The 21,417-nt window shown below is 35.0% G+C and overlaps 1 protein-coding gene across 1 annotated transcript in view; it reads right to left on the reverse strand.

The window, feature by feature from the left end:
• Positions 1-21,417, reverse strand: part of CSMD1 (CUB and Sushi multiple domains 1) — a 1,203,024-nt gene that overhangs the window by 350,929 nt on the left and 830,678 nt on the right. Inside the window, exons 9-10 of the mRNA XM_086744017.1 lie at positions 16,810-16,934; positions 12,414-12,535 (exon numbers count right to left, since the gene is read on the reverse strand). Of these exons, the coding sequence (XP_086600143.1) occupies positions 12,414-12,535; positions 16,810-16,934 (247 nt within the window). The remainder of the gene's footprint in view (positions 1-12,413; positions 12,536-16,809; positions 16,935-21,417) is intronic.

The raw sequence follows: 21,417 nt of genomic DNA on the forward strand, positions 1-21,417 counted from the left end.
TATTTCACAGACTCTGGTTTATACTGCTTAAACCCATCACAAAGGCAATGTGACAGTGCAGAAAACTGCAAGGTTCCCTGCCCTCCAGCCAGCACTTTTCACTAGCCTGTTTACAGCAGAAATCTGTATCATGTTGCAACCTCCTCACTTGTAGCCTTTCCAGTGAGCCTGGAACAGTGATAATAATTAGCTATTAAACAAATTAAGAGTAAAAGTTTGAGATGATTGCTACACGAAAAAGGGCTGGCCAACCTGACAAGCTCTGTCTAAACCATTCTTTCACTGGATGCAGATATTTGACAGGTAACCAAACTCAGCATTTCACTGCATATTCTATTCCATAAGAACACTGGAAAATGGAAGGAATGAGAAAAAATTATTTAAACAAGTTACTTCCTACCAAAAACACTGAACATTTAGGCAAAGTCAAATTCTGCACAGAGGCAAAGAAATAACTAAAGATGTGATAAGCAAGAACTTGATGTTATTTTCTAGTACAACAGATGAGTATGAAGAATGTGTAGATCTGATACTTAAAACCTGTTCTCACTTTTGCAATTCTCTGGGTGATATTTTTAGAAGAAAAATGTGCCATGTTTTAAAAGGATAGTTAAACCTTTGCCCTGCATACTGTTGCAAGATTTAATTAATGAGAAAGTTAGGCTTTTTAAAAAATTGCTCACTTATAGACATGTGACAAACTGACTGATATAGACCCTAAGGTTCATGATAGTCCTTGAGAGGTCTTAGAGATTTCCTGCTGAACTGAAAGCTATGTTTAAAAAGTTGTGTAAAGAGTCTGTTAACTGTACTGTGGATCTAGTCAGACCATCAATGTTCACATGCTAAGGCAGGCCAAATTGGGCTGAGGATAAGAAGAGTCATGATCTTGGTTCTGGCTGCTTGTGGTGGTGCTTCTTACCTATTTTTATAAATAAATAAATGAATGTAATTCACTAACTACTGAACCATTGTTCTTTTTCTCTAACATACTCCAAATCTACTCATATCTTTCTTGGATCAAGTATCTGACAAATCAGCATGCTAATCTGTGTTAGTCTCTTTTACAATATACAGTAGGTGTATTAATACCTGCATCGATTCTTGCCGAGATCACATTTTAAGATTTATTTTTTTTGTCTCTATTTACTTAAAAGTAGCATTAAATTTGTGTGGCATTTCATATTTTCTAAACAGCTCCAACTAAATTATTTAATTTACATTTCCAGAATTTTAAAACATTAGTTTATTAGAAATTAGTAACCCTTCATATTGACAACAGATATATACAAATATTTACATGTATGAGAAGTTCACTGTCCACCTGTCACAGTCCTGTTGATCATCCCAGTTTTTCTTTACTTAATGAAAGCCAGGAGGAAAATTTGATCTTAAATGGGCTACAGTACACTTGGAGGTGTTCGCTTTGAAGACAGAAAGATCTGAAAGAAGTAAAACTGATACAGGCAGTGCATTTAAAGGCTTTAAATTATGGAGGAGTTAATACAAGCCACACAGCACATCCTTGGAGCTTGCTTTTCCCATGCTGAATCTCAGCTATCAAACAACGCCCAGTGCCATTTTTGCCACATGACATTTTCAAAACCTTTTTATTCTATAATATGCTGCAAAGCCTATCATATTTCCCATACTAAGTAAAAATTCCAATAAGTAGAATTACTTCTATCCTTCCCCTTTAATATCATCTTCCTGAAGTGTGAGATTTGTACATTTTAGCCTACATGTGGTGATTTGGTCCTCCATTTACTACTCTCCCCAATACCTTTTTACTTATAATATGAAGCTCCTATTTAGTAAAATACCAAAACGAGTTAATTAAATGAAGTGCTAACACTAATTTATTATGTAAATACCTGGGGGCTTCTATTTACCATGATGATAAACACCAAATCTGTAGTATTGCTAAAGAAAACTGAAAGGAATTGTAATCATTTTCAGAAAATACTAACATATTTCAAAAATAATCTAATTATTTTTCCCATATATATATACATACTTCACTATACAGTCTGTGAATTTCTTCAAATTTCCTATTATTTGCCTATAGGTTATCAGCATTTTCCCAGTAGAAAAGGTACCGAAGAAAAGATTTTAAAAAGAAGATAAACAAAGAGCATCATGCACAAATAAACTTTGACTATCTATGCTTCACGCAAAGCAAATTAACATGCTCTGTGAGGTAACCCAGAACTGTAAGTGCATTAATTTTTCTGTAGCACTTGTCTCCTTGTACAATATGGGTTTATGTCATCCTCATTATCAACCCCATCAGGCTGCACAGGGTCTGAATAAAGATAATTCATACAGAATACCTGATAAGCTAAGAAAATAATAAACAAGGAAAAAAAAAAAGATAAAAGAGTATGCAAACAAAGACAACACCCAAGGACATTGTCAGGAATGCTATATTATCAATAGTTGCAGATGCTTTCAACCTCAAGGGAAAAATATCTACACATAAACCTTGATATCTTAGATTTATACATTTGACAATGTAATACTGAATAACCTGATAGTTCTTATCAAGGGGATTGGGAATTAACTTGTAGAAAAAACAAGATAAGAAAAGAATGTAGAGATTTAGTTGTAGGAATTATTTGTCTGTTTGTTTCTTTTTTTTTTTTAACACAGTAGCAAAATATTCTCATCTAATGCGTCTTCTAATGCGTTATGATTTTTTCCTGTTAGAAAATATCCTCAATTAAATGAGAATAGTAATGAGTTTACGTTGCTATATTTATATACTTTGGGATTGTGCAGGTGAAACACTCAGTTGTTTATTTATTTTACATGTGTCTGTGTAAGAGTACATGTGTATGTATGTGCAGGAGTAACAACAGATATGTTGATTTGTCTTCTATAATGTGTGGATACCAAGTACTTGAGAAAATATCTTATATTTAGGTATATTTACTGGATATTCACCTAAGGATATGGTAAAGTTGTCTGAAGTCCTTTCCCTATGAAGGAATTAAACTTATAAATAGTTGTAATTACATTAAGAAACCATTAATAAAAACTTACTGTTTTCTTCTGGTTTTAAAAAAAACCTTAAAATTTCAGTTGACCACTCATTTACTGCTTTTTGAACTCCATTTAAACCATAAAAACAGTTAGGATTCTATATTTGAATTTTGTATCTAAATGTTTTCCTTTCTGAAAATACATAAAATGAAAAAGAAGAAAAGATTGAAGCTAACAGAGAACATAAATATATTGATGGATATCAAAACAGCAAAGAAGAAGAAACAGAGGCAGATGAAGATGAAAGGACAAAAAATAGTGGAGCAAGGAAACAATGGAGGAATTATAAGTGCACTTGCAGGAGATAAGTTCCTCAAAGAAAAAAGCTGGAGGAAAAATTCAACTTTTAGCAACAAGAGATGGCAGTGGCTGGATAATGATAAATGCCAATGATGAAAGTGTAGTCACTGTAGTTGTTTTTGTGGTTTTGTTTGGTTTTTTACCTTTAAAGACTACCTCTGGCAATTGTAAAACAAAAAGTCATGCCTACATGCTATAAATTTCTGGGGATTTTTGTGGGTTTTTTTTTTTTTTTTGAGTAGGGAATTGTTTTAGCTATACAACAAAAAAAAATTCAAAGATGAATAGCCTGGTCTTACTTTGCAAGATACAGGCTAAAATAATGAAGGATTTGATAGCCATTCAGACTGGAAAAGTGTATCTATAAGAAAGGCAAATATGGATCATTTTAATTGCACTATGTATAAAAGAAAATAGTGACTATAACGGGTTGGAAAATTCTTACCTATGTAGATATAGTACAAACATATCACAGTGAAAATATTACATATTGCCCTCTTTTGAAAAGGAGAACTATTTTTTCTTTGTCCTTGACCTCGGGTTAGAACATGAGGAAACAGAAGCATCAGAACTTTTAAAATGTCATACTTCGGTATTTAACAAAATTGTCTCGATAACTTTGAAGGTTTTGAGGGTTTTTTTTGTTTTTTAATAATTTTTAATAATTTTTTTAATAATTTCCATTAAGCCATGTATACAAACTCCCTTTGTTTGGAGGCTGAACATTTTGTTTTTCTTAAGTGTTGCATTACTAGATAATATATTCCATCCGTCCTTCTGAAATATGGATTTATTGTAAAATCAAAGACAATACCACAGCAAATTTACTGCTAAGTCGTTTTCTTCAGTTTTTCAATTCCTTCATCTGCATGCTTCCATAGTTTCTTTCTAAAAGTCCCCTTTTTTTCCCCCTAAATTGCCATTTCCAACTCAGTATTTCAGACTTAGATCCATCAGAGGATCATAAAATTCATATCCTACAGCTAGATCTCAGTAGACTAAACCTAGCTGATATCCTAAAAGTAAATCTGAGATACTGAGCACAAATAAGGCTCAGTAGTTAGTCTCCCTCATTCAAAAACAGCATGGAAGGAGGAAGGTCAGAGGGAAAGCAAGCAAGAAGGAATATAACTGCCAGCTTGTATTTGCAGCAACTGTCATAAGAGGGAAAAACTTAACAAGTTGAGTGTCTTTCTGTGTTTAATGTTAGAAATCACCAGAGAAAAATAAATTAAGTAAAAACCACCAGAAACAATGCCAGAAGCACTAAGAGTGCTCATTCAGTTATATTCCTGATTATATTCCTATATATTCAATTATATTTCCTGATTTTTTTTTTTTTTGAGAAAGCTAATACTTTTCTGTGCTACAGGAAATTTGTGCTTGGATCCTTTCATCCTGAGACAAGCACTGATCCCATCACTACCTCCAATAGTCTTTAAAGACACAAGAGTCAAAACTTCTTGCAATGAATATGCAAATGAGAAATTTAAAATCAATACACAAAGTGGGTTTGATTTGGGTATATCAGTTTCACACTTGGAAATAGATGTATTAATGTAAGAGGGATTTTTTGTATACTTTCCTTTACCTAAGTCTGGTATACCCCTATGGGAAAGTTAAGCTTTTTCATTCAACATATGACTGTCATGGGACCCTTCCCATTCAATCTGTGAGGTATGTGCTTCATCTAAAATAGCATACTTTATTCCATAAAGCTAAACATTGCATGCTGAAATTTAAAATGTCTAAATCCTTTTTGATTCTGATTCAGTGAGAGTGAACAAAGCTCGAACAGTGATTTAGCTGATCAGCCTCTAGTGGACTCCTTCAGGATGAGATGAAGCTCTGGTTCGACTCTACTGTGGCTGGAAAGGTCATGGAGCAGATTCTCCTGGAAACCATGCTAAGGCACATGGACAGCAAGAAGGTGGTTGGTGACAGCCAACATGGATTCACTAAGGGCAGATAGTGCCTGATTAATTTGATGGCCTTCTCTGACAGGGTTAAAGCATCAGTGGACAAGGGAAGAGCAATTGATGTCACCTACCTGGACTTGTGCAAGGCATATGACACTGTCCCGCACGACATCCTTCTCTCTAAACTGGAGAGACATGGATTTGGTGGATGGACCATGTGGTGGATAGGGAATTGGCTGGATGGCCACACTCACAGCGGTCAATGGATCAATGTCCTGGTGGAGACTGGTGACAAGTGGTGTTCCTCAGGTGTCAGTATTGTGCCCAGCCCTGTTTATCATCTTTGTTGGCGACATGGACAGTGGGATAGAGTGCACCCTCAGCAAGTTCGCCGATGACACCAGGATGTGCGGTGTCATCGACATGCTGGAGGGGAGGGATGCCATCCAGAGGGACCTTGACAGGCTGGAGAGGTGGGCCCATGCCAACTTCATGAAGTTCAACCAGGCCAAGTGCAAGGTCCTGCACCTGGGTCATGGCAATCCCAGGCACAAATATAGGCTGGGCGGGGAATGGATTGCAAGCAGCCCTGAAGAGAGGGACTTGGGAGTGCTGGTGGACAAGAAGCTCAACATGAGCAGGCAATGCGCCCTTGCAGCCCAGGCGGCCAACTGCATCCAGGGATGCATCAAGAGAAGTGTGGCCAGCAGGTCGAGGGAGGTGATTCTTCCCCTCTACTCCACTCTGCCCTGGTGAGACCTCACCTGGAGTACTGTGTCCAGTTCTGGAGCCCCCAACATAAGAAGGACATGGACCAGTTGGAGAAGGTCCACGGGAATGCCACAAAGATGATCAGAGGGCTGGAGCACCTTTCCTATGAGGACAGGCTGAGAGAGTTGGGGCTGTTCAGCCTGGAGAAGAGGAGGCTCTGGGGAGACCTTATAGGAGTCTTCCAGTACCTCAAGGGGGCCTACAGGAAAGATGGGGAAAAACTCTTCAGTAGGGCCTGCTGCAATAAAACGAGGGGTAATGGTTTTATAATAGAGGGAGGTAGATTCAGATTAGCTAGTAGGAAAAAAATTTTTCACACTGAGGGTTGTAGAACACTGGAACAGGTTGCCCAGAGAGGTGGTGGATGCCCCATCCCTGGAAATGTTCAAGGCCAGGTTGGATGAGGCTCTGAGCAACCTGATCTAGTTGGAGATGTCCCTGCTCCTTGCAGGGGGGTTGGACTAGATGACCTTTAAAAATCCCTTCCAACCCTAACTATACCATGATTCTATGATCTTCATCAAGTGTAACTGGAGTTTAGACATATAGTAACCATATTTGTAAATCAAACTTCATCCTAAATGTCTGCAATGCCGGAACTGATTCTTCTGTTCCAGCCCTCCTTGTGTTACAGTATCATCCAATAAAGCTGCAGAAAACTTATTAAGAAAATAATATATAGAAGCTATCCTACTACATCTCACTCACATGATGTTTTGAAAGAAGAAATATCAGTATTATTGACAAAAATCAGAAAGTTCTAGTAAGTATACATAAAACAGAGAAATAACAAAGAGATAATTTTTAAAAAGTAAACCGCACTTGCTTTTGTGCAATATATTTTTTTTCTAATGTCATTTGTATGTATACAGAATTCTGTGTTGCAATTTATGTTGTAAATTGAGGATTAACATATACTGTAGTGAGTTATATATAACATGATTTTTCCATTAGGTTTGTAAGTACATTTTGGACATTATTTTAAAATATATAGACTCTTTTGTTTGTTTTTGAAAGGTATTTAAAACTGTATCAAGGCTAACCTGGAAGTCTTGTACAAGATTTTAGGACACTGGAAGTTTAAAATCTCATACTTATGCTGCAGTAATAACTTTGTCATATAATTGCTTTAATTATACTTCGTGTTCTAAATTATACTTCTTGATCATGGGGGAAAAAAAAAATTTAAAAATCCATGAGCTTATTTCAAAGTAACAGGGAACTTAACCAGTATTTGTTTCATAACTAAGACCTTAATAATTTTAATTCTAAATTGTGTATTAATGATGCTATATCCCCCTCAAATTAAAGACACAGCAAATGAAAAATAAAGTAGTTTAAATTTAAATTTAAATATTAACATTTACATATGGAAAAAAAAATTCATTTTTAACACTATGTGAAGGACAAAAGAGCATACAAAACTATGCTTTCATTTTCAACAGACCATGGGTAATCATCTTTTCAGGGAGTTCTTAGTGTATCTATATGATCTGGATGGTACAGGATGGACAAATGAGTCAGTTATAAATTCACAGCGACCTTTTCCTCCACTCTATTACATCTATCCTGAGACTTATGAAATAGTAAGAATTGAGTAAATCACTAGCACGAGCCTTACATCGCTAAGAATATAGAAAAAAAAATAGTGAAAACAGTTCTTAAATCTACATATTTTTGGTGATCAGGATCTCTGCAATTCAAAACCCTGTGGTACAGTAAGAGAGGATAAGTTCTACAGATAAAATCAATACAGTGGCAGTGCTCTGGTAATCTCTGTAGGGATGCGATATATGGTGCTCAGCAAGAGCTTTCTTCCTCAGACAGAGTATAGCGTTAGACTGCAGGTGCTGTAGATGTCAGTTTGTCAGGTATGCGGACAAACATCCTATTACCTGTGGTCTGAGCAACCACTCAGAGGGAGAGGAGCCCTGCCTGTAAGGAAGCTTTGAAGAAAAAGGCTATTTATGGATACACTTTTTAAAAAAAAATATCTAAATAAACTATGTAATACAATAATGACATCTAACTGGAGCAAACTTGCCTATTGAAAGGTTCTGAATCCACTGCAAATTATTATAAATGCACAAGCTACTAGATGGAAGTAAGAATCTGATGAAAACAGGGATGTCACTAACAGATCAGGTCTGAGCTACCATAAACTTTGACTCAATCCATGAATCAGCAAGATAATCTTATGTTTTAGAAAAGCATATTATGATATGCTACTTAGTAAGACTTAAAGCATATTGCAAGAATGAATTATCTTAAAAGAAATTATCTCAAATTCAACCTTAACAGTATCTGAACTCCCTAGCTGTGAAGTGGGGAAAATTTTCCTGAGTAAGAATGTTCTCCTGAAGTTCCACAGCTATGTGCTTTGAAAGGCAATAAATCAGAAATACCTCTTTATGACAACATATTACAGTATAGTCCAACTTTATACAAAAACCTGAAGGCTCAGCCTTATAGAACTGTATGTGAAGTTTCCCACCCTTCCTCTAATTAATTCAAATGTCTTCAATTATGGCAACAGCAGTGAATTTTTTTTTTTTTTTTTTTTTTGTGAAGAAGAAGACAGTTGTTAGGCCAAAACACATACTTAATATAAAGGCTTTGAACTGTGGAGAAAATACATTCTTCAGGGAAAAAAACAAACAAACAAACCTGTAATTAGGACACACTCTTTATTTACCAGGTCATTAAACTTAGAGTTACCACAGCCCATGGCACATCTACTATACCAAAATCCACTGTCAGTCAGGAAAATATTGTGTAAAACCAGGTATCATTGCTGGAACAACACCAAATCTTGCCCTCCTGTAGACACTGGACTTAAAAACTAAAGCTCTTGCATCTAGCAACGTTAGCATAAAATAGTGAAAGCAGTAGGAAATCCAAGGCATTACATCTTATGAAAAAAAACCACAGTCTAGAGAATGAATTGAAACAGCAAGGGGTAGAAGAATGCTTAGAACATACTGAAACGATTATACCAACATCCAGAAAGAGACAAAGACAACACATCAGTAAGATCTCAGAAGAACAATCCAAAGTAACCAATTCTAAAAAGTTGAGAAACTACATAATAGAACAACTAAAACAATGTAGAGTTAACAAGAATTACAGTATGTAGTTGACAGAAACTCAGAAGAGCACCATAAGGTTGTATTTGCAAGTACTAAAAGTCTAATAAATGACTACTCAGTAGGATGCTGATCAACAGTGGGACCCAAGAGGAAACAAATAAATGTTAAGAAAATCAACCCTTCAAAATAAGCAGAACATTAACAGAAACACCTTTGAACAGGAAAAGAACCAAGCTTAACTTAGATTTTTTTTTTTGTGTTGCTCAGAAAAAGGCAAATAAATGCTAGAAAAACATTTAACTAACAATGATCTTTATATGGTTGGTTAAAAACTGGAACTATGCTACTGTGCCCATAGGAAGTTAAAATTTCTTTTCATTTTGAATTTGCATTAAAAGTCTCCAGCACACCAGCAGCAAAATGCAAAATTTTAGAAAAATTTGTGTCTTTTTTCTTTTTAAAATATTCCAGCACATTATGCTCCATGTTATGTTTAGAGAAAATATAGTCTTATCTTGTAAAATGCTATGTGTAAACTAATACAGTGAAAGGACACAAATTCACTGTGAGAGTAAGTCAAAACTAATTTAAAATGCACAGTAACAACATGTCATGAACTGTCTGCCATCTTGGAAAAGAAAATCGAACACAGACCCTAAGCATTCTGACATTTTCAAATCTGAAGGACAAAAGAGTAGGCTTCTCAATCTAATCTTAAAATCAGACCTTCAACACATAGTTCAATTTTTGAGACTTCTGTCATTCATAACTCCAACAAAAGTCAGGGATGAAAATCTGCACAACTTTCAGCACATCTTAAAATCAATTCATTATTTTGGAAACTTTGAAATTATTTTTGTAATTGATTTTTTAAAGTTCACAGATTTTAAAATGCTAGCAAGATATTTTTCTTTAGAATGAAGTAGGAAAAAAGTTCAATTTCAGTCAGATAGTCTGTAAAGTAAAAGCCTTTTCCTTCATAACTTTTATTACCCAGAAAAGATATGTGTTAACTCTAGATTCAGTTATTTGGGGATAAAAGTCCCAATAGCAGATTTGTATTGATATGTACTGATAAAGATAACATAAAGGTTAGGTGAAAGCAACTTGAAGATACAGTAAGTCTCAAATGTGTTTGATTTTAAGATTTCACAGTCACAATTGTCATGGTCCTAGAGCAAATACTCATCTTTCCAACATACATGAAGTCAATAAAATGATCTTCCTTGTTGCACTGCTAGACAAATCCAAGATTAATAAAAAGATAAATCATTCTCTATTGCCAACCCTGTCTGGAACAGAAAGACCTAAAGCTCCATGTCTATTTCTTACACTACAATTATCAATATGTCTATTAGCATATCTCTTTACCTTCCACCCAGCTGGATGTAACAGTGTGGATTTTTTTTCTCAGTGAAAGCACCAAGTCTTGTACTCATACTTCTTTATTTTGAACATAACAAAGTAATTGATCTATCTTGGTGTGCAATTCCTTCAGTGTATTCTTGTGACTGATGGACTATCAAACCTGCCCACAGATTACTACTTAAGAGTGCCTTTTCAAGTCCAGTGAAAAGAGTAATAAGTTAATCCACATCGATCTCATTAAGCGCTACCCCTACCCTACTAAAATCCTAAATCCATTGAGAAAGATATATTGTATAGAATGAACAGAAGTTGCGTCTCATTGTAGGAGACTGAGGTTCAATATTTTTCAAAAATAAGTCTGAACCTCCATAGAAAACATACACTATACAGTTTAATAAACAGAACTGCACAGTCAGTAGCAATTTTTATATATTACATATTCATTTTATTATGAAAAACAATGCTTAATTAAAATTCCTGAAAAGTCAAGGGAAGAAAAATAAAAATGAAAATGTAATGGAACAGTTTTGAAAAAGGAAATTATTAAGATGCCAAGACTCTCTTCTATTAGTAGTAATTTCACATCTTTTCTTTTGATGCACACTTATACTTTCTCTTATAAAACTATTACTGAATTTTGCAGCATCAGACTACTTATTACTGAATATTAATTTGAGTATATGCATTTGCCAGACATTTTTCATATTTTAAATCCTTGTCCATGTTTAAAAATGCAAAATGATTGAATACTTTATATCAAACTTCATGACTTTAAAGTCAAAGGTCATTCGGTGACAAACGGTCACTACTAATTGCTATGCTAAATAAAACATAACAGTTCAGTTAGAAATTGAAAAAGCCCTTCCTCTTCAGAGAGAAGTTCTGCTACACCAAAACGTTCCACAAGGTGATAGTTTTGTACTTTGCCTGTTTTTCCTGCATATATACCTTTATTGAGGCACTGTATCTACTTTAAGAAAAAGTAAACTCAATTGATTTTGCAAAGAAACAGTGTTTACATCTCAACAATATGCTATGAAAGCATGCAGCAAAATGATCTTTTCTGCAGCTAAATTTTTGTGTTAATTTATGGTGAGATAAAGTTAGAATTTTTTTTTTCTTAACTGTATTAAAGAAGTCAAGAATAGTCTTCCAAAAAATCACATAAGAAATACATGTTTTGTAATTATGGAAGTACATATAGATTGTACATTCTTCAATTGATTGTAACTCATTAATCCAGTATTTCATTACAGAAAAGTAAAATATAAGTGAAAGATTTTTTTTTTTACTTAATTCTTTTCCTACAGGTAGGGGGTCTCTGTCCTTTATTGAGGAAATAAATTGATTTTACAGAAACATAAACAAAAATGCATTTCAGTACACGTCGGTGTAGTAAGAATACTTAATTATGACTACCAATTTATGCATAATTATTCATAGTTATGTATGTAGAATCATTATTGGAAAATAGTGGATGGAAAAGAGAAATGAAGTAGGTAGTAAAATACCTAAAAAGACCAGATGAAGTACTAAGATGCATGTCTGGTTTTTATGCTAAGATTCAACAATGAGGAAGTGTCAAGATACAACTTGAAAAATCACCTCATTTGGCAGTGTGTGATTTTGAATATGATTTTATATTTTTCATCTGAAAATTTATTTATATCTTGAAAATTTAACTAAGACCTATTACTCTGAGTGGACACTTTCACAGATAATAATAATATTCTTTTTTTCTAGTGTTTTTCTTAACATCTCTACTCCGGTCATTTTTGTGTTTAAATACATAAAAATGGATTATGTATTTTGAACATACACACTTGCGTGTTTTCATGCATTCATGTAAATATGTATGAAATAATTTTAACACAGATCCAATATTCTATGATTTAAACAGAGACAAAGAGATAAAGCGTACCTTTTCTGGATCAGCTGTTGTTATGACCCACACACAGTGTGCATTGTCTTCATATTGAACTGGATAATTTGGTGATGTAATAATCCCACTTGGTCCACGTAAGTTAGACCCACATGTTCTAGCTAAAATGACAAAAAATGACAAAAATTTATCAGTTGCTCTGTTTAAAATAAGCATTATAAAATTGCCATAGCAGTAATAACAACTTGCCATGAAAATATTATTATGCTGATACATTCTATCATAGAATCATAGAATCATAGAATGGTTAGGGTTGGAAGGGACCTTCAAAGGTCATCTAGTCCAACCCCCCTGCAAGGAGCAGGGACATCCCTGACTAGATCAGGTTGCTCAGAGCCTCATCCAACCTGGCCTTGAACATTTCCAGGGATGGGGCATCCACCACATCTCTGGGCAACCTGTTCCAGTGTTCTAACACCCTCATTGTAAATCTACCTCCCTCTATTTTAAAACCATTAGCCCTTATCCTATCACAACAGGCCCTACTGAACAGCCTCTCCCCATCTTTCTTGTAGGCCCCCTTGAGGTACTGGAAGACCACTATAAGGTCTCCCCGGAGCCTCCTCTTCTCCAGGCTGAACAGCCCCAGCTCTCTCAGCCTGTCCTCATAGGAAAGGTGCTCCAGCCCTCTGATCATCTTTGTGGCCCTCCTCTGGACCTTCTCCAACTGGTCCCTGTCCTTCTTATGTTGGGGGCTCCAGAAATGGACACAGTACTCCAGGTGGGCTCTCACCAGGGCAGAGCGGAGTAGAGAGGGGAGAATCACCTCCCTCAACCTGCTGGCCACACTTCTCTTGATGCACCCCAGGATGCAGTTGGCCACCTGGGCTGCAAGGGCACATTGCCTGCTCATGTTGAGCTTCTCATCCACCAGCACTCCCAAGTCCTTTTCCTCAGGGCTGCTCTAAATCCATTCTCCGCCCAGCCTGTATTTGTGCCTGGGATTGCCACGAGCCAGGTGCAGGACCTTGCACTTGGCCTGGTTGAACTTCATGAGGTTGGCATGGGCCCACCTCTCCAGCCTGTCAAGATCCCTCTGGATGGAAGCATGTTTTAGGAAAGTAACTTGTTTTTCCAACTGAGGTTTTAATGGAAGAAGAGAACTAATTTATCCTATTTTGTTAGAAGTTTACCAGAGGGAGTAAAGCATAATAGAGATATTTACAGCTAATAAATTGGAAGGAACAGCAAACACTAGTAATAACACACAGATAATTCAGCAGCAAATAGCCCCTTTCTGCTGAGCATTACTTTTACCACGCATAGATCACTTCAGCTCATTTCTGCAATGTATTAGCAAACAAGAATAAGTTTAGGAGATAAAAAAAAAGTCTACATCAAACAAGAGTGAACAGTGTGTTGTTCCAAATCTGGCTTCTTTCACCCAGTGCACTACACCAATCTTACACACAGAGCAGAAGTATTTATTTATTTTATTTCTGCACAGATATAGGTGCTAGGTAGTAAATCCACAAAGCCAGCACACCTGGTTATAACAGCTTTACATATTTACACAATTCAGAATGACAGTTCTGCCTTTTGGCCACACCTACTTAACTACAATTGGTTAGCTATTTTCTTACTTTAGTTTAAAGATACAATACCTTTTGAATTTACTATGCACGCTCGGTGAGTAGGGGTCTTTATCTGAGGAGGGGACAATTTTAGCACTAGAGATGTGGTTTTCATATTATAATGAGAAAGTTCACTTTGAGGACACTAGTGAAATTTTGTCGATCATTTATAACTTTTATCAATGTTATGCACCTGCAGGGATATACATCCCTTTAGTTTAATAAATGTTTTCATGCTGTGGATCCTTCCTTATCTGTTTGGGCTTCTTCAGCAGGTTTGCTCTCCTCCAGCCTATCTTGGAGTTTCTTTATTCTGGCAGATTTATGGCATTATCCTGCTCTTTCAGGGCCATGTCTGACATGTTACTCCTTGCTTATCTTGGTTCTCCCTTTCCCATGCAGATCCTTGCTTACTTCCTTGTTCCTTTGACAATCATCCAGCTTTCAACAACTTCTGGAGCAAGATGTTTCATTTTTAATCAGTCTGTCAGTTTCTCTTCAAGGGTATAATCGTTAGCAGGGTATGCATTGTTTATAGAAAGTAACTTGGCTTGCTCAAGCAAGATTCTGTTAGACAAAATATTCATTGTCCTTACCTAATGGAAAATTTTATAAAAACTCATTCATGTAAATTTCATAAAAATTTCATTTATGGATATCAAGCAGAGCTGTTTTCGATTGTCTAGTCTTTATGTGGATATGCCTATGTAATTTTACCCACGTTACATACAGTTTGTAATAATTTATCCAAGATCTGCCTTTGTAGACTTTTTTATTAGGTCTGACTAGAATGGTGTTAACTTCCTTCATAGCAGCATGTGTGGTGCTATAGTTTAGATTTGTAACTAGGATAGTGCTGATAACACACCAGTGTTTTGGCCATTACTGAGCAGTGCTTGCACAACATCAAGGCCTTCTCTGTTTCTCACACTGCCCTGACAACAAATAGGTTGGGGGTGGTCAAGAAGTTGGGAGGGGACTCAGCTGGGACAGCTGATGTCAGCTGACCAAAGGGATATCTCATACCATATGACAATATGGTCAGCGGTAAAAACTCAAGGAAAGGAGGAGGAAGTGGGCAGGTACATGGTTATAGGTTTGTCTTCCCAGGTAACCATCATTTGTGCTGAGGCTCTGCTTTCCAGGAAATGGCGAGCACCTGCTCACTAATTGGAAGTAGTGAATAAAGCCTTTATTTTGCTTTGGTTGCATGCAGAGCTTTGCTTCATTTATTAAACTTTTTTTATGTCCACTCACAAGTTTTCAGCTTTTGCTCTGCCATTTCTTTCTCTCATCCTGCTGGGGGTGAGTGATAGAGTGGCTAGGTAGGTGTTTAGCTGTTGGATAGGGTCAACCCACCACACCAGTTTACACTGTTTAATGAAGAAAGCATAATTTACAAGTATATCACATATGTAATCATGCAAATTGAAAAATCTATACTGGCGAGAGCAGAAAAATATTTTTCTTTTGCTATTATGAAATAACCAGGTAATGAAATCCTTTCTTCTAAGTATATAAGTTACACGTAAGTGAGATTATGCCTCAGCTCATTCTTGAAAAAGCAGAAATTTAGCTCCAGGTGTTGCAAATCCTTCCCTCCACAGTCCCTCTGTCATTTGCTGCCCTGATTCGTGGCATTCAGCATAAGATTTTGTGAGTGTAAGAAGTATTTCTTTGATCTACCTCAAAATGATAAATAAAGTATATAAAACAATTTTTTGTGTGTGTGGTTTTTTTTTTTTTTAATAATGGTGGTGCTTTTTCTTGTTTTTCAGTGCTATCCTGGCTAGGTTGTCTGGTTCTAGGAGGACATAAGGCAAGTATGTTTCTAGGGTTAAGACTTTCATCAATACGTACAATCTAAATGCTCAACCTACATTAATTTTTCTACTGAGAAAAAGGAAAAATTCTGTACAAAGATGTATACTCTTTATTTTTCCTATACACCTCAGTTCTGAAGTACATTTACAGCATTTACATCCTTTTTTGTGTTTTTATTACATGCAGTAGATTGCAATAGAAAAACATGTAAACAAACAAAAAGCCACCTCACTCCCTTCTCCTTAAAGGCAGGAGAAGGAACTTATTCATTGGTTCAGACCATAATGAGAAAATATTTAGAAAATAAGTCAGAAATTTAGATAATTTGTAAGGTTGAGCATAATAGATAAAAGAGAAGGCAATTTATGGAAAAATTAGGACCATGTGATTATCTGGGACTGATAGGAACACAATATGATTGTGAGAGCCTCCTATTTTACAATGAGGGTGGTGAAACACTGAAACTGGTTGCCCAGAGATGTTGTAGTTGCCCCACCCCTGGAAACATTCAAGGCCAGGTTGGATGAGGCTCTGAACAACCTGATCTAGTTGGAAATGTCCCTGCTCCTTCCATGGGGGTTGGACTAGATGACCTTAAAAGGTCCCTTCCAACCCTAACCATTCTATGATTCTATGATTCTATTTAGGCCTTGAATTAGAAAAAAATAACCTAAACTTAACTTACTATTCCTACTTAAAATATGTTTAACACGACAAAAAGAAGATTAAGTGAAATGTAAACTTACAAAAGGAAATTATCTCCCTAAATTTATACTCTTTCTGCATCTTTGCTCATGTGCTTCAAGCTGTCTTTGGATATATATATAATAATATACACACACGCATATATTATATATGCATTTTTTATATATGTGATTTTTTTGTTTTGTTTTGAGCATAATTTCATTGCATTTCGAAACAGAAATTATAAATTACCCTTCCAAACTTCAGGAAAAATGACAAAGAATAGCACCTACCTCTGCAAATTGGCCTGTGGTCACTCCAGGCAGCCAGTGTATCTGTCACTTTCTGACAAGTGATGCTTTTAGAACCTTGTAGCACATAATTGTCTTCACAGGAAAACTGTACATTTGCACCCACCCTAGGAGAAAAAATGAAGGAAGAAGTGAAGAATCAAAATATATTTTAAATATTCACCTCCCCCTCCTAAATAAATGTAAATGTCACCAAATGACAATATTTCTAGGTCCAAACATGGAAATTAAGGAGGGAAATTCTACTCCATCGTTACTGTATTCATAAAAACCAACTTACACTATATGGAACAGATCTCCTATCTATTTTGTTCACCTTTAAAAGAAAGAAGGCCAGGAATACAAAACAATTTTGATACTAAATTTCATCCTTTAAACTATGGCTTCAATGAATGCATAGAGAGAAGTATTTCTTAAGAAAATATATTATCACCATTCAACAGCAAAAAAAAATTACTTCATGAATAATTTCAACCTCTCCATACTCTCTTAACTGAGAGAATAAGCAGTTAGATATGGTAAATTATCAACAAGTATAACCAGGAAATACTAATTTCAGTAAACTATAATAATTCATTAAATATTTCTGATCTTGTTGAAATTTCCTGTTAAAATATGCCAAATGATAAATTTTATTAGCACTAGAATATGACTGTTACATGCATAACTTTGAAATGTATCTCTGTGGAATGATTTATAACTTTATTATTTTCTTTTAAGTTTTTTTTTCTCTGAACAATGCCGAACAACATCTATGTAGAAATAAAAAACTGTACAAAGTTACTGTGTATCTCAAAGAGAGCTTTTCTAAACAGTATTTATATTTTTGCTTCCATTTATTATTTGTTAAATTTTTTGTTCCTTGTCATAATCAACCAGTTTTGTTGTTAGCTTTCTTGCACTTTTAAATACATATCTGATAATCCCATGTTGTGAACTAAGTGATCTTCATAAAGCAAATTTCTCAGTTTGGTCTCTCTAAGCCATTGAGACCTAAACACTGCTAGGTGTCAGACAGAAATGTCAGTGGTTAAAATTGTGCTGTGGAGAATAGATAATAATCTCATTCATTAATATGCAGCTCATTCCTACCCTTCAAGAACAAGTATTCTATTAGTTTCTCAGAGGATTTCACAAAGACAGACTATATCCCTGGAAACGTTCAAGGCCAGGCTGGGTGAGGCTCTGAGCAACCTGTTCTAGTCGGGGATGTCCCTGCTCCTTGCAGGGGGGTTGGACTAGATGAACTTTGAAGGTCCCTTCCAACTCTAACCATTCTATGATTCTATGATTCTATATTATTTATCATTACTATAATGTACATCTATAGCTCCTTCACTAACCTTTAATAGGGTCCTTTTTCTTTTTTTTTTTTTAATTTTAAAATTTTGATGTGATGCTCCAAATCTAGGAAAGCTTTAAAATCTGCTTTTCTTAACATTTGGTTCTTGAGATGTTAAATGTGAAAAAAATCAGAAGGGTAGGGAAAATATTCGCCCTTTCTTTCAGCAGGTAATGAGAAATGCATGAAATCCTTGAAAAGTAATGTAATTTTCTAAAGTGATATTTATTTTTTTATTTGTCATATTCTCCTTTCCTTCAGAACATTCTTAAACCTCTCATAAAAATAAACCAAGCATGATTCCAAATGCATACCTCAAATTAATAAAAAGTTGGTTTCTCTTACTGGTAAAGAAAATATTACGATGCTCTAAACACCTATTTTAAAATGCATTTTCTCATATTTTCTAAAATTACGAGCTCTGAAAACTTGTTCTGTGGAAGTAGGAAAAAAAACAACCAAACCTAGTTGTGATAAATGTAAATTGATAATTGAAGTGTTTAAAAATTATGTTGGATAAAGACTTTCCTGACAGTATAATGATGTGTGAACCAACATGGAAGCTTCAGCATTTCCCTGAAGTTTGCTACTATTGAGACATGTAAAAACTGTGCACACACAAAAAAAATAAGAGTAAAATGAAATGTATAATTATTGGATGTCTGCAATTGCAATGTATAATTTAACACACCGGATTATTCCCCCAAGAAAGAAAGAAAGAAGGAGAAACAAACAAACAAAAGGAATACAAATATTCTGACCTCCAATGCAGTAAGTGAAGGCTTTTATGTTTAGACTGGGTTTTCATCATTAGAGAAATATATTTTAAAATATTATGAATGGATACATAAATTTGACATGCTAATATAATCTACACACTTATGATTATTCATTTTTTCATTTTTATTCTATATAGTATATTGTATTTTTCCTAAAGTTCTGTTCATAGCTTGTATCTAAGGACTAATAATGTGAACTTCATGTATTTTACATGGTGAATATTATAATCTGAAATGTTTGATCACGAACTAAGTGACACAAAATAAATCTGCTAACTACAACATATTAAAAACAAACAAAAATATAGCAAAACCGTCAAATTAAAGAGCAAAATAGGAATATGGAGCACTCAAAATCTCCTTAGTGTTAGAATTCAAGGTGGAGAGAAACCTGAATGCCAGCTATAAGCATTGAGAAGTGCAATCTTTTGAAATTAATTTCAAGAATTCTAATTAAATTTGAGGTAGGCTACAGAATAGCAGTTACAGGTTTTACCAAAATGACTGAGATAGTTCCGGACACCGTTTACTTGTGGCTGTGCTATATACTAAGTCTGCTTTAATATCAGTTAAGATCTACTGTTTTCGAAGCACCTGAGAAATCAGGTTTATGGCATGAGTCTGACAACTGATACTTTCAATAAAATAATTTTAATGTAATTTTAACTCTGTTGAGGCTTACAAAAAAAAGGGAAAAGGTATTGAAAGGTTCTAAACGCTGTTAAATGGAGGTACAGATTGTCACACTAATATATGTGAAGGAATTTAAAAGTTTGTGTAAGTAACTGGTTAATAATGAAATGTGTGTGTGTGTTTTTATATATCGTTGTTATATATCACATACATTGCAGATATCTGAATGAGGCTATATCTACTGTTTTGGGATCTCACATAAAAATAAAATGTGATATTGACCTTCAAAATTGTATTGATTATATTCTCATTCATCTAGCAAAGTCTGAGTTGCTATTTGTCCCTCAAAATGAATCCAAATATCCACTGGATTTTTTTTTTAAATAACTGAAAATCACCTCCCCTGCTTCCTGAACTGAACACAGTAATAGCACAGCAGGAGGACAGAATCAAAAGGTTAAGATTTCAATACCTTTTTGTTTGCTTTATGATATTAGAATGAATGCCATTATTATGCTGAAAATGATGAAACCCTTTTCAAATAACTTGTCAGCACTGAATCAGTTTGGTCTCAGGCTGTCTTGAAAATAAAGCCTTTGCCATTCCATCAGTCCCACTCACAACATATTTTTCAGTAGACTGGAAAAGATTTTGAATAATGTGCATTTTCACATGTTTTAGTTGAAATTAATATCCACAGTTGTCATTCTCCTGACAAGAACAATAGCTCCTTCTGGTGTCTATACTTGCATCTTAGAAAAGAAAAAAAACATTGCCTTTCTTTTACTCTCTACAGTATTTTCATGACATTGGACAAACGCAAGGAACAGCAAATATCATTTTCTCTTTCTTATGGAAGAGCGTGATTTGCCATTTCAGAGAAAGCAGAACTAAATTCCAGCCAGATTCTCTCTTTAAATGTCAAACTAGATATAGATTGCTAAACTTTAAGATAGCTAAGATATGTTTTAAATAGATAGGAAAAAAAAGACGTTTACAGTACATGAAGATCAGTTGCTGTTGCATAATCAGTTTTCAGACAGCAAGTAAGGTTTAGGAGGAAAATAAAATTTTATTGTTTCTCTCAAATAATATTCAGAAATGGAGATGCAAAACATGCATACAAATTATAAGTTATCAAAGTATACTGATGTGTTTTATTAAGCATATTTATATGATGTTGCTTATGCTATTTTTTTGACACCTTATGCATTCCTTTATCCCTATGAACAGTAAAACACATTAGGTGAAATGAAAATATTATCAGAAGTTGAATGGGGTAAAGGAAGCAGGGGAATAGCCTTACTCTGTCAATTGAATAAGCAATGCTTGTAAGTGACCTCCAGACATTTAAGATACCTTTAATCTACATTCATTCATAAGAGACTGTGTTCAAAATACAATTATATATGTTTCGCAAGGATCTTTGACATTAGAGTCCCTCAGATATTTTAAGATATACTTTGAGATTTAAGGTTCTTTTGGGATTTCCCTTGTCTTGATACCTTCACGTACTGCTGGGATTCTTATTGTTGGGCTGTCCTATCTTGGAGCTCCCACAGCTGGATCTTTGAACCTGTTTCACCAAAATTATTTTAGATTCTTTTCTCTTTCCCATTACAGACTAAGGGGAAAAAAAGCAATAAAAAAGTAATTATCTCTCTTACCCTATTGTAGCTTACCAGTGCTCTTAGACTTGGCACTCAAAGTGCATGTGCTGTTGTTTCTTAACAAATGTTCATATGCCACTGACTTGGACCTGAGTCTGCTTGGCTCACAGCGTATAATGAACACATAAAATCTATACAAGATTCATAGTCACAGAATAAATTACAT

Source organism: Chlamydotis macqueenii, chromosome 3, assembly GCF_036417535.1.
Source record: "Chlamydotis macqueenii isolate bChlMac1 chromosome 3, bChlMac1.mat, whole genome shotgun sequence".
Lineage (NCBI taxonomy): Eukaryota > Metazoa > Chordata > Aves > Otidiformes > Otididae > Chlamydotis > Chlamydotis macqueenii.